Below are 15469 nucleotides of genomic sequence, written 5' to 3'. Positions count from 1 at the left end.
CAGATATGTCCTATAGTTTTAGAGTATCAGTTTTTTTATTTTTTTATTTTAAAACATCAAAAATGACTTATTTCAAAATGAAATGAACTCTGGTATTAAGTAAAATATATTTCTTTTTAAAAATTTTCAAATACTCAATACTTTTCATAACACATTATTTAATACTGGATACTTTTTAAATTTACACTACAACACATTTTGAAATTTTTATTAGTATTAATACAAAGTATTGTAGTGTAAAGTACCTTTTAGTTGGTCCTAATACAATCATTTGAGATCAAGATAGACAATTTACTTCGAAAACTTTTATAATGTATTAAAATCTATTGGCACAAAAATTCAACACACTACGGCGTACCACCCACAATCCAATGGAATGGTAGAGCGGTTCCATAGAACTCTCAAGAAGTTAATATCATGTTATGATAACATAATATATAGTGTTATTAGGATTACGTGCATAATTTAAGGAAAATTTACAAGCTTCACCAGCAGACTTTGTTTATAGTGAAAATGTTTCCCTTAATGGATTTTTAGAGTCAAAGTTGTCAAATTTACAGTCACATTCAACATTAATTTTCTCACTGAAAGAAATTATTAAAAACCTAAAACCTCAATCTTCAACTGATTTTTCTAATACAATTTATAGATTAAAAAATGTGGATGAATGTAAATTCGTTTGGACCTATATATTCAACAAAAATATATATTGAAAGAAACTAGATTTGTTTTTGAATATGAAAACCTGTCACATATAAACAGCTGACATAAAAATTCTGAGATATGTCAAAAAATATTAAAGTTGACATTACTTTTAACCAAGATATATTAATTATAATTCTACAATGAAAAAATGCAGTGTTGTTTTGCTTTTTTATTTTATTTTATATTTTTAATTCAAGCACATGTTTGTGTGGTATTGGTAGAAATTCTGAAAACAAAAAAAGTTAAACAAAAAAGTACTAATTTCCGGGAATATTTACCTGATGATTTTCAACACTCTTGATCCCAAGTAGAAAAAAATAATGTAGGACATATATCAATGAAGTATCTTTTGTAGTTTCTGAGAAACTCACTTAAGAATGATGAAAAACCCAAATCATTTAAGAGGTAGTTTAAAGATTCCACTCATAACATTTTACGTTGTTAACCGATTTTTAGGCAAACAGAAAGACGGACGGACATAGCTAAATTGACTCAGGATTTCATTAGGGTCATAAATATATATACTTCTTTGGGTTTCAGATGAATATTTTTTGATGTTACACACAGAATGACAAACTTATACATACCCTTTATCAACACTTATGGCGGTAGAGGGTATAAAAAGAATCATGAAAATCTGTCAAGTAATAGAACCGTCAAATGTTCCCAATCGTTTTTGCTTCGCGTATTAATATATATTAGAGTAAATTTTTATACCCTTCACCTTCGTGAGAAGGGTATATATAAGTTTGTCATTCCGTTTGTAATTTCTATAATATAATTTTCCGACCCTATAAAGTATATATATTCTGGATCCTTATAGATATCGGATTTTTAGAGGACCCCAGATATCGGCGAGATCCGAATCTTCAATAATTCTATTAAGCATGCTTTCGAGAAGATCGCTATTTAAAATCAGCAAAATCGGTCGGTAAATAACGGAGATATGAGCAAAAATCCGAGACAACCTCTGAAAATTTCATCAAAAAATGTCATATATTAATTATAATTCTACAATGAAAAAATGCAGTGTTGTTTTGCTTTTTTATTTTATATTTTTAATTCAAGCACATGTTTGTGTGGTATTGGTAGAAATTCTGAAAACAAAAAAAGTTAAACAAAAAAGTACTAATTTCCGGGATTATTTACCTGATGATTTTCAACACTCTTGATCCCAAGTAGAAAAAAATAATGTAGGACATATATCAATGAAGTATCTTTTGTAGTTTCTGAGAAACTCACTTAAGAATGATGAAAAACCCAAATCATTTAAGAGGTAGTTTAAAGATTCCACTCATAACATTTTACGTTGTTAACCGATTTTTAGGCAAACAGAAAGACGGACGGACATAGCTAAATTGACTCAGGATTTCATTAGGGTCATAAATATATATACTTCTTTGGGTTTCAGATGAATATTTTTTGATGTTACACACAGAATGACAAACTTATACATACCCTTTATCAACACTTATGGCGGTAGAGGGTATAAAAAGAATCATGAAAATCTGTCAAGTAATAGAACCGTCAAATGTTCCCAATCGTTTTTGCTTCGCGTATTAATATATATTAGAGTAAATTTTTATACCCTTCACCTTCGTGAGAAGGGTATATATAAGTTTGTCATTCCGTTTGTAATTTCTATAATATAATTTTCCGATCCTATAAAGTATATATATTCTGGATCCTTATAGATATCGGATTCGATTAAGCCAAGTCCGTCTGTCTGTCTGCTGAAATCAGTTTTTAGAGGACCCCAGATATCGGCGAGATCCGAATCTTCAATAATTCTATTAAGCATGCTTTCGAGAAGATCGCTATTTAAAATCAGCAAAATCGGTCGGTAAATAACGGAGATATTTCATCAAAAAATGTCATATTTTTTATGCTTTGTTAAAACAGCAACAGCAACACTGTATATTAGAAAAAGATGTACTCGTGTGTGTGTAGATGTATTTGGTTTTATTCAGCTGTGTATTTTTTTGTATGTTTGGATGCTGTTGGCGTCATTGCGTTGTTATTTTTGTTTTTCTGTGTTTTTCGTTATGTATGTTTAGATGTCTGTTGGTTTAGATGCCTTGTGTATTTTGTGTTTTATTTCGTTTAGCGTTGTTGTTGTTCTTTTTGTTTAGCTTTTGGTGTAATAATAATGTAGTCAGGAAAAAATTTAAAATTTATAAAAGATGTTTAAAATACACTATGGTGAAGGGTATATAAGATTCGGCACAGCCGAATATAGCACTCTTACTTGTTATTATTTGGTTTTGTTTCATAAAATTTCATTTCAAAAATTTGTATGACATACAACGATACGACATCGATTGTGAATTGGACAGTAATTTCATAAAGTACTAAATATTTTACAAATATGACTATTATCTATAAAAATTATAAATTTCTTTATTTTTTAAATGTTTTTTATGATTAACCAATATTAAAAATTTTTCAATGAGTATTTAAAGCAAAGACCAGAAAGAGAAGGTTTAAAACGGATATGTTGTAGTGCAAAATATAAAAGAGAACATAAATGAAAATATGTGTGCTTTGCACTGAAAAAAATTGTTTGTACATATTTGTCTTATTCATATTATTATAAATTAATAACGGAAGGAATGTATGTATTGTTGTATGTATGTATGTATGTATGTATGTATGTATGTATGTATGTATGTATGTATGTATGTATGTATGTATGTATGTATGTATGTATGTATCTCTGTGTTAGAACTAACAGCGAAAAATTCTTCAGTTGTTTGAATACACTAATGTTTCAATTTGTGTAGGTTTTTACGCCCCTCAAAGATAGTGTTGCATAGTGTTCTTTAGATCATGATTCAGATCGATGTTCTTTTTAATTAAAAAAAATTTTGACTAAAACAAGTAAGAGTGCTGAATCTTATATACCCTTCACCATAGTGATTTTAAACATATTAGTTTAATAAATTTTAAATTTTTTCCGACTATGTTATTATTACACCAAAAGCAAAGCAAATGGTAACACAACAACGCTAAACGAAATAAAAAACAAAATACACAAGGCAATTAAACCAACAGAGATCTAAACATTCAAAACGAAGCACACAGAAAAACAAAATAAACAACGCAAAAAAACAAACCTACATCCATATATACCAACAGAATTCACAAATAAAAAATAAACAAAATACATAACTCCATGAAGCCAACAGCATCCAAACATACAAAACCAAATACACAGAGTAACTGCCGGTCCACACTAGGAATTTTTTTTGGAAACTTTTGATTTTGAATGAGAGGTAAAGAGAAAGATATCATCCATCACTCTCGCTGTGCGGAGTTTCACGTACTCGAAAAGTTGTTTTTGTTATTCTTCTCATTCGTACAAATCAATGTAATTAATATGTAGTTTCTGAAACAAAAGTTTCTATGTCTGCACATTAAGGAAACTTCAAAAGGGAATTAAGAAAAAGTTTCCTAGTGTGGATCAGGTCTATTAAATCCAAATACATCTACACACATATGTACATTAGGGTGGGTCGGAAATTGGCTTTTCTCAGATCAACTTCTAGTAGTGAAATTATGTTGTATTTTAACATCAAATGGAGGCGTATCGCCGCCAAAGTTTAAAAAGGCGTTTATATGGGGAAAAATGGCACTTTTTTAAGTTTTTTTTTCGAAATATGTGGCATAAAGTATAAATTTTACCCTTTTTTATAGCAAAATCGAAATATATACAAAATCATCTTTCCAAAAAGATATAAAAACTTAAAATAGATTGAAAATATTTTGAGTTATTAAAATGTACTCGTTTCGGGAAATGTTACAATGAAATGTCATTTTTATCTTTATGAGATTTATAAATGTTCTAACATTAATTTTTGTGAAAATATGATAACACTTACTATTGTGTTTCATTGCTTAAAAACAGAACATTCTCAAAACACTAATTTTGGTTTTAAATTTTTTGTTAAACAAAGTGTAAAAAAATCGACTATTCTTATCTGGGTTGTATAATAGATAGTTATGTCAATAAAATTCAAAAAGAATTAGGTCAATACCTCTTACAGTTTTGTCGTACCTGCGATTCAAACTCGAAGGATTTCAGAAAAAAAAACTCGATTTTTCGCCAAAATTAAGTTAATGTGCCAATTTATAATGTTGTTGAGAAGTTAAAACTAAATTAAATCAGATTATTATGGATTAGTATGTAAAGAAAGTATATAAAAGGTTTTATTGAAATCGTGAAGTAGTAACCCTTTCAGAATTGGGATCAAATTTCACTTTTTGGTCGATTTACGACATAAGTAATTTAAAAAAAAGTAATTTTCTATAGTCGGAAAAAGAATAAAAATGAGCATGAAAGAAAGTTTTTTTTTTATGAAATTTTTAGAGGTTGTCTCGGATTTTTGCTCATATCTCCGTTATTTATGGACCGATTTTGCTGATTTTAAATAGCGATCTTCTCTAAAGGGCATAATAACAAAATTTAAAATGAAAAAAATGGATCGATTAATAATAAAATCTTATTCCTATATTTCAAATAATTTGGGATTATATTAAAAATAAATATAATTTATTGTTTTTCAGACCTATGTTAGAGTATTGTTAACACCTCTGTATGAAGAACTCAGTGAACCCAACAATAATGAGACATGGAAAATGGATTTAAAATCAATCGCAGAAACCTTTTTATGCAGAGCCGGTTACAAACCATGCATTGAAGTGGCTCAACAAGCATTTAAGTTATGGATGGATAGTTCTAACCCTGATGAACAAATTCTGTAGGTATTATATTTTTTTTCAACAAACTTCTTATGAATAATAATTCTTTTATTTTCAGGGTTCCAAACCAATTTATTTGTCCCGTTTTTAAGTGGGGCACTATTGAAGAATGGGAATTTGGGTTAGAGCGTGTTATTAATTTCCCCAAGACCAGAATACAAAGCGAAAGAACGTATTTGTTAAAAACATTAGCTGGTTGTCCGGTTCAACCTGAAAAGATCGATCGTCTACTAAATATAACGATATTAGAAAACAATGCAAATTTTACAGAAAATGACATTTTTCTTATTTTCAACATGTTAACTGGTGGTTCAAGTGGTTACACTACATTATTTAACTTTCTCTCAAACAACTGGGATGTCATAAGGCAAAGGTAAATACATAACTGGTAACGTTCTAAAAATAGCTTCAAAATTTTGGCACTGGCATAAAGAATGCTTCAAAAAAAAAAAAAACAGTTTTGCTTGTTTTATGGCATTTTACAACTTCTTAAATGAATTTTAAAGAAAATATGGTATTTGAAAGTTAAACCAGATTTGGATAGAAAATAGAAGTAAAATTTTTGTTTCCTTGAAATGTCTATTCCCCTCGAAGTGAAAACTGCTTTTGTTAACTTTTTGTGAAGAATTCATTCACAATTGATTTTTTAGGCAAATAAGGACTGTTCTGTTTGTAACACATCGATATATTGATAAAAGTATACATATTCTGGGCCCTTATTAAATTCTAAGGCGATCTAGCCATGTCTGTCCGTCCGTCTGTTGAAAGAAAAATAAAAAGTATGTGAAATACTTTTTTCATTTTCAATATGAAAATTTACAACATTTATTTTTTTCAGTTTAATTTAAAATGAAACCTCAAAAAAATTTTTTTCATTTGAAAAATATTAGTTATTCTATACATTACTTGCTCATTATCATCCACATTATTTCATTTAGCTGAATTGGTTATAACTGGTAAAGAACAAAGCAATTTGGATTTGTTATATCCTAATTGTCTAGGGCGTTCACTTAACAAAAAGGTGGTTCGAGGCGTGCTGGATACCGTCTATTTTTTTCAAAGTTCATATTTGCTAAATTTTCGCATGAAGTTTATGAAAATAAATTAAATGTTTTAAAAATGACACTTTGATGGTCACATGCAGCGTTTAAAATAACCACATGACACCAGAGCTTCGAATTAATCAATTCAATTTTAGCTTAATTCACCAAAATCTGATTTCAGAAATATAAAGTTTAGTCTTCCAATCCTTTTTTTAATTCTCAGGAATTAATTCAATAGCTTAATTCAAAGACTTTCAGTTTATTTTAATTCATTCATATACTGAATTCATTCATGTTTGAATTACATTCTACTTTGAATGATTCAATTTTTCTTAAATTCAAATCTATTCCAAATTGAATTACGAAATTTTTCTTAAATTCATTTTGTATTAGACTGAATGAAAAATCTTTCCTTTGCAGCCAGAGTGTTGTACCTCAAAAACTAAAATTTCAGAGTGTTGTACCTCAAAAACTAAAATTTCAACTTAAAAGTTTTATAAATTTGTATGTTGTTTATCTCTATATAAAATTTTTTTTGCGTATACGTTTTAAATAACCTAGTTTACAGTTGATATTTGTAAGTTTGTATAATAAGAATGATAATTCTGACTAATAATAATCTCAAGTTGTGGGCACAAGAACATTTTTCTATTTTTTAGTTATAACAATATTGCTGCAAATAAAGATATATAATATTTATGTACAATATACAAACATACATACATACATACATACATACATACATACATACATAGTATGTGACCATAAGTTTGTGATGATAAAACATAACAAGTCCGTTGAAGTTTGCTCAAAACAGAATCGGTCCCTAAAGCTGAAGAATCAGCCACGGAACGCCTTTTGTGGTACTAAGCCTTCTGAAAACTTTAACTTAGAGGGACTCTGATTAATCATAGTATTTAATTACATATACTGCAGTATAAGGATTTATACGCTTTATAGTAAGTTTTCTGTATGTTTTCATTATCATTCCATTCATATGCAATACATAATACATTTGAAAATTTAAATTACAAAAAAATAAATTATAATTTATTTGACAAATATTTAAATATGTGTATATTAGGATTGTTCAAATAAATGTTTAATTTGAAAATAGTTCTTAAATAATACATATGTATATCAGTTGTTATATTTGGTTTCGTATAACCTTTCTTGTTAGCTTTTGCCTAGGAACCACATAATTTTTATCACTGATGGATTCATTAGATGAAAATTCTAATGCACTCATGATAGCAATTATTATGGAAATATATTTTTTAATTTGAACGTTTAAATTTGAAATATTTATAATTCTGTTTATACGTATATGTTCAAATTTTTTTTTGAATGGAAATAATATTTGAAAAATATTATTAAAATTTTCCAAAACTTTATAATTTAAAAAAAAAAAAAATTATAAATAATATGTTTCCAGTAAGATTTATCTTTTTTGTAAATTTAAATAGGGGCTATATTTATTTTAGTTTATCTTTAATATAGGACATCTTTTTTGTTTAATCATTAGCTGAAATTAAAATACAAAATAAAATTTCTAAAAACAAAAAACCCCTAATGTATATACATTTTTATTTAAAAATTTTTCTTTAATCTCCTACAAAAAGAATGAAGCTATTTTGTAATAGATTTGAATTTTAAATCATTCAGCAAGGAAATAAGCCTTTAAAGAATGAATTATACAAGTAATGTAATACTGAAAGTGGCCGTTTGCATTTAATGACGCAGAAAATATAAAAAATGTTACAAAAATTATATGCTATTCAAAACAACAATTAGAGCTTTGTTTGAACAAGAGATTAGTAGCTTAGTGGTAAAAGCTTCTTACTACAAATTGAAAGACACCAAGTTTAACCCCTGTCTTAGAATTCATTCCTTTTTATTTTTTAATTTTTGTTGTTCATATTAATGGAAACATGTTATGCATAAGGTGTCAATCGACCACTCGCAATGACATTCCCATGTTAAATTCAACAGTAAATAACATTGCTAGTGGATTGAAAATTCACTAGTGGTGGTTCTTAGTGGCTGTTGATATCGCCGTTGTCGAAATAGTTCGTCGTACTGAAGGGATACTACATTTTGCGAGCGAAAAAACAAGAAATGAAAAATCGTTGAACTCTCATCCAGTGTTGCCAGAAAAATTTTGACTCATGCCTCCAATCTTAAGCTTGTTGTCCCCAAAAAATCCCCATTTTTAAATTGTTTACAAAATTTGTTCATGAAAAACTTTTAATTCCGTACGACACAAATATTTTAAATTGATAGGCAATGTTTGATTGTTAAAAAGATAAATTTCGGAATTTGATTCCAAATAGGCCCCGGAATACAGTTAAAACAGCCATGCATATATTAATTAAGCAGAAATCGTAATTATGATTTAATTTTTAGAGGTTGTCTTTGATTTTTGCTCATATCTCCGTTTTTCATGGAAGGATTTTTTTGATTGGTTTTAAATTAATGGTTACGTTCATATAGAAGTACATATAGGGGAAACTGAAGTGGCTGTCACACAGACGAGCTCTGAGAGAATAAAACATACTTGTGAGAACTAAACGGACTCAATTTTTCTTCGCGAAATTCCGACGATATTAGGACTTAATAATTTTTCTTATCACTTAAACTTAATGATCATTATTTCTTGCGACACTTTTTAAAACCGAAAATAATTTATATTTTACAAACAAAAGAAATATTTTATATTCATTGACATTTCATTTTAATTAAAATTGAAAAAAGAAAAGTTGTTTAAAAAAGTATGTTATTATTTTCAATTTGGATTAGTGCAGAAAAATATAACAAAAGGTAGTGTTTATAATACGTGTTAAGTTAAACATTCTCACCAGTTAGTTTTTTCACAGGGAACTTTGACAATCAGTTTTGCCTATATACCACCAAAGTAAATAAATAAAATAGCATCACTTGAATAGCTGACTATTTTTTGTTAAAACGATAAATAAACAAGTTGTCAAAGTTTGTTTTGAAAATTGTTAACATTGTTTATGTCGCCATTTAAATTGTGTTTTGCTATTTGTTAAAATTTTTGAAAAGTTGAAAAAGTGAATTAAAAGTGGTTTCAAAATAATATAATTAAATCCTTAATATTTTCAACTTAAAAGTAATATTTTTTGTTTATGCTTTGTTCACATTGTTGTTAAAGAAAATTTTATTTTGACACAATCTTGAATTATTCCAAAAACAAAATACATGTGTTTGTTCTTGATGTTGTTGTACAACAAGAAATGTCGCTACTTTATTAATTTACTTTGTATACTACTATATAGATACGTTTCTAGTTTGGATTTTTTTTAAATTGTGATACAATTTTACAATTTTTATTGGAATTGAACAATGCTAGAGGTCATTTAAAGTGAATTTGCGTTTTCAGTTCTTAATTTTCAGATATTTTCTCGATTTTAAAGTACTTCAAAGATTTAAGGATATACAAATTTAATAAAATATATTTATTAAATAGTTTTAGTCAGTATGAGTATCAAATGAAAGAGTACAATTTCCGGAAATCAAACATATTTTTTGTTTTAATTTTTCAGGGCGAAAATTTTTAATTAATATTCTTTGAAAATATATATCAGAAAGTGAAAAACTGAGTACCCAGTTCTTCTTAACGTAATCTCTGCTTTCACTTGGTTTTGTTCAAGTCCAAAAAGTACACAGATTTCCTTATTTATCAAAAAAAAAAAAATATTAGAGTAGTAATATATATTTTTAGCGACTAAAGAAATAATGCTATAGGAACAATATTTAACTATGTGGTAAAGAAAGCATAAGGTTATTAAGAGTATAAAAATGCATTTTTAAAAGACAAAGGGTAAATAAATTTTTTCGTCCTGGAAAGTAAAAAATATAGTTTTGTTTTCCATAGATTATTCTCCATAGATTATCTTCTTTCATTTGATACTATGTTGATCAACATGGATTTTTTTCTGTTTTACTACTGTACTTTATAAGACCATTAGTGTAATGTGTATATCTTAAAAAATTATTTTTGAATTTTTATAATTCCTATACTAAAATAAGCTTATATCAGCGAATACATATATAAAAATCTGAATAGGACCATGGGGATCGCCAGTTTAAAATTTGTATCTTTGATGATCAAAAATAATTAAACATTTCGAACATAAACAAAGAAAAATCGAAGATACCTTTTTACACCCTACGCCACTTTAATGGGAGGGTATATGGGGTTTGTGCTGATGTTTGTAACGCACAGTAATATTGGTCCTTTACCCAGAATAAGAACCATTTTTAGTCGATTTAGCTATGTCCGTCCATCCGTCAGTCTGTCCGTCCATGTAAAACTTGTAGTAAAACTACAGGTCGCAATTTTGAAGATAATTCAATGAAATCGAATACATGATATTCTACTGTCCCAGGAACGATGCTTACTGAAAATGGTTAAAATCGGTGCATTATTTCACCTGGCCCCCATACAAATGTACCCCAAATAGGGCTTGTAATCAAATTACAGGTCGCAATGTAGAGAATGGTACCGTAAACGAAGCCTATTGAAAATAGTTAACATCGGTCCATATTTCATCCCTGTTTGAAATATTTTAAATATATTTTAAATAAAAAAAAGCGAAAAAAATAATTTTCAATATTTATAAAAAAATATAAAAATCCCCAAAAATAACGCAAAAAATTATAAAAGATCCCCAAATTTTGCAAAAATCCCTAAATCCCACCTGCGAAAATAAATAATATTAATCTAAAACAAAACCTATATTTTTTTAGTTTAAAAGTAGCAAATATTTTTTGCCTTATGTATAACACAAACACAAATTTGAGCTTTTAACCACTGAACATTAAGTCCTCTTTTACATTGAGACTTTTACCCCCTGGGCTTTTCTCAATTTTCTTTTAAATGTCCTTCGTAAAATCTTGAATGTTTACATTGAGACTTTTAAGGCATACCTGCTTTTTGTAATTATGAGTGTAAGAGATGTCATTTTTAAAATTCTAAATTTATTGTTATATATATTTTTTGTTACTATTAGCTGTATGTTTTAGTTCTTTTTGAAGTTATTTATTTTTTATTAAAGATATAATAACATGTTAATACTCATAACATTTGATAAAAATAAATTATTTTTAAATTAATTGAAATATGTAAAAAATCAAATTATTGCAAATGGCAACACTAATTTATGTGTGAGAGTAGTCGCATACCCTCTTTATGCTGTGAGAGCAGAATAGAAATATAGCAACTAGCAAAATCACGAACATGAAGGAAAAGCAATGTCGAAAAACCCCCTCAAATTACGATTCGTGCGTGTCTTGCTACTTCCCTTTCTTCTTTCCCCCTTTGCCAACAAACTCGACATGCTTGCGTGCTCACCCCTGAGAAAAAGTATCAGTGTAAAAGTGGAATAAGAAGTGAAACGCTGTAATTTTTTACAACAATAAAGTTACGCTCTTCTCACAGACGAGTTCTGTTTAACTCCAACTCGTATGTTAGAATCTCACTCTCTCTCAAAACTTCAAAACTTTGTCTCGAAAATTTGTGTCTTATAGCCCTTGACGTAATATTAACGTTATATTTTATTTATTTACACACTTTAAATATATTTAATAGCCCGAAAAGATTTAATTTTTTACAAACGAAAAAAATATTTTTTATTTTTTGGACATTTAATTTTTGTTGTTGAAATTAAAACTGAAAAAAAAACAATGTTGAAAATTTTCGTATGGTACAAAAAAATATTTCAACTAAATTATTTATTATTTCAATATTGCATTTTAAAAGGCAAACAACAATAATTAGTATTATATATTCCTTTCTTAATATATTTTCGTTCATTTAATTGCAAAAGCCTTCTTCTGCAACAGCTCAAATGAGACTAAATTGTGTTCTATGGTGAAATAAAATTTTCTTATGGTGGAAAGTATTATGACTTTTGCTGTGCTAAACGAAATCTTTTGGATTAGATGAAATTTTGACAATTGTTACTACTTTCACAAGAAAATCTGCATTTATTTTTTTTATTTTTGTTGTTTTTTATTATTAACATTTATTTTCTACAACCACAAATGTATTATAAACTAAGAGTGTGTGCCAATCGGTAACAATTTACTTGAAAATGTAAATTTTTAATAGATATGAGGTGAATAAAATTTTACTAGCTCATAGAGCTACATAAATTTTTGACAAATGAAAAGAAAAATTTGAAAATACAAAAATTTTTTAATTTTGGTTTATAATACATTTGTGATTGTATAAATTCATTTTAATAATAAAAAACCAACAAAAGAGTTTCCTTTATTAAAATAAATGTAGATTTTCTTGTGAAATTAGTGAAAATTGTTAAAATTTCATGTAATCAAAAAATATTTCGTTTGGCACAGCAAAAGTGATAACATTTTCCACCATAAGAAAATTTTATTTTACCATAGAACTTTGCTACCGTTTGGCACACAGCCTAAAATTATAAAATATTTTATTTTTTGGACTTTCAAATTTTTCTTTTCATTTGCCAAAAATTTATGTAACTCTGAGCTAGTAAAATTTTATTCACCTCATATCTATCTATATAAAATTTACATTGTCAAGCAAATTGTTACCGATTGGCACACACTCATAATAGAAGGAAAAATAAATAAACACTCCAAATTAACACCAAATTTTTCAATAACATTCATTATCAATTATATACATACAACAACATGTAATGTATACCACATAACGTTGTCAACATTGCAACAATTCGTTGTCGCAATCTAAACTTTATGCACATTCGTTCTCTAAAAGTTAATAAACGTGGTAAGCTCAAAATGCGTTACCAATAGTGAGCTTACCACGTTTGCGGCAACGAACCGTTGCAATGTTGACAACGCTGCATAGTCTACATTACATGTTGTTGTATGTATGTATATAATTGGCAATGGATGTTATTGAAAAATTTGGTACCAGGCGTGCTGTTTATTTATTTTTTCCTCTGTGTATGCGAATGAGTAGTCTCTGTAAATTTAGTAACACCCAAAATACACTGTGTATATAATAGCTGCCGATCGTGGATCTATGGAATTAAATTGTATTTTTTACTTTTTTATTTTGAAATATTTATTTTATTTTTATTAGATTCGAAAATAAATCAAATCTGTGGAATAGTTTAATCGGCTCAGCCACTGGTGTTTTCACAACTAAAGAAGGACACGCCATGGTCCAAAAACTCTATGATGATCACAAAGAAGAGTTTGGTAGTGCGCTGCATATAATCGAAAAATCCTTGAGAAACATAAAAGAGGAAGAAAAATGGAGTGATGAAAACTTACCTGTAATAGAAAGCTGGCTTGATGAGTTTTTGGCAAGGAATAAAAATTCAGAAAATAAGTTTTTTGAGTAATAAAAAATTGTTAATATAAACAATGTTAATTTGATGAATCTAAATTAAATTTTTAGTCAAAAATTGTGCTTTTATGTATATCCTGTAAAATACTTTTAGAATATTAAGATATCTTAGATATAATATTTATTGCGTAATAGTACAAGGCCAATGTACGCGACATGCGGCTTCAACAGCATTAACAGCTTTAATAAAATTAACAAAACTTTCCATATAAAAATATTGACAAAAAAATAAATTGTCATACAATTTTTTTTTTAATTTTAACAGCCGATCAGCTGGTTGCACATACGTCCGCTAGTCGCGTAAATTGGTGTTGTTCCTTAACATATTTAATTGAAATCTTTATTTCAATTTCGTTTCATTGTTTTTTGAATATAATCTAAGTTTTTAAAATTATACATATATGTGTTTTTTTTTTTTGCAAATTTCAAATCTCTAATCAAAAAGGTCATAGAAATCTATTCAGAAATACATTTCTTTTTCGTAGCTGTCAAAATGTTTCCGCAAGGTACAGGCGGTAATTTTTCAAAATATTTTGATGAAACGTGTTTTTTGGCACCTAGCCCCCATACAACCGAGGTGCTGATAGACTTTTAATGTCACAATGTCGTAAAATTTACTATTATCTCTCCAAAATTTGGCACAAATTAGTTCTATATAAGTATAAATGAAATTCGTAATGATCCAGCCCCAATACACAACCCCTTCAAAAAATTTCTTAAACGTCCATTAGGCTAGGTTAATAAGATGTATACTACATCAAATCAGAAAAAATCAAATTTTAAGAAACTCAGTTTCCGAGAAGTAATTCCAAAGAATTTGTGTGCTCCAAAGTTTCACCATTCTTTCCACATGTTCCACATTCGCAAATCAAAATCTCAGATTTGCTAATTTTGAGGAGACTTCTCGTCTTGTTCTTGTCAGGGTCACCCCATATAATCTTTGTGATTCTGCCCACCAATTCGTTATTTCAAGTGGTCTTATGAGATTCTCTTACCCATAATTTTAATTCATCCTTTTTGGGACTTGTTGTAATGGTGTTATAATCATTTAAGGAGTCGGAGTCCTTACCTATATTTATGGAGGCAAAGTACCCACCTCCGTAATCGATTTTTGCTTACGATTGCAGGATCAGCACTTGCCGACGGTACTGGGTTAATTAGTCTCTACGACGTAACTGTTATCTTTTTATTCCCACCATCAAAAAAATTAGGGGTATATTGATTTTTTCATTCTGTGTGGAACACATCAAAATATTTGTCAAAGACCCACAAAAGTATATATATTCTGGGTCCTCATTAAATTCTAAGACGATCTAGCCATGTCTGCCCGTCTGCCTGTTGAAAGCATGATAGAGTCCGAATGGAAAGAACAAGAGGGTTGAAATTTCACATAAATATTTCTTATAGGTATGGTTTGTTTGGTATTGGGGCAATATCAGTCCACGTTTTCGAATAGACCCCATACAAGTGGCCGCTCGAAAAGCAGCTTTAACATCCATAACTTGTTTAAAAATACGAATATAGCGATGAAATTCGACATAAATAATTGTAATAATAGTAAATTTTATGAGGA

The 15469-nt window shown here is 28.2% G+C and overlaps 1 protein-coding gene across 1 annotated transcript in view; it reads left to right on the top strand.

Moving 5' to 3' along the window:
• LOC111685097 (aminopeptidase N) overlaps window positions 1-14292 on the top strand; it is a 42703-nt gene extending 28411 nt beyond the window's left edge. The window contains exons 11-13 of the mRNA XM_023447336.2: window positions 5272-5465; window positions 5525-5839; window positions 13627-14292. Coding sequence (XP_023303104.2) covers window positions 5272-5465; window positions 5525-5839; window positions 13627-13891 — 774 coding nt within the window. The 3' untranslated portion in view covers window positions 13892-14292. The remainder of the gene's footprint in view (window positions 1-5271; window positions 5466-5524; window positions 5840-13626) is intronic.
• The last annotated feature ends 1177 nt before the right edge of the window (window positions 14293-15469 follow it).

The sequence above is a fragment of the Lucilia cuprina genome, chromosome 4 (genome assembly GCF_022045245.1).
Source record: "Lucilia cuprina isolate Lc7/37 chromosome 4, ASM2204524v1, whole genome shotgun sequence".
In the NCBI taxonomy this organism is placed as follows: Eukaryota; Metazoa; Arthropoda; class Insecta; order Diptera; family Calliphoridae; genus Lucilia; species Lucilia cuprina.
This window is presented reverse-complemented; position numbering and strand designations above follow the sequence as displayed.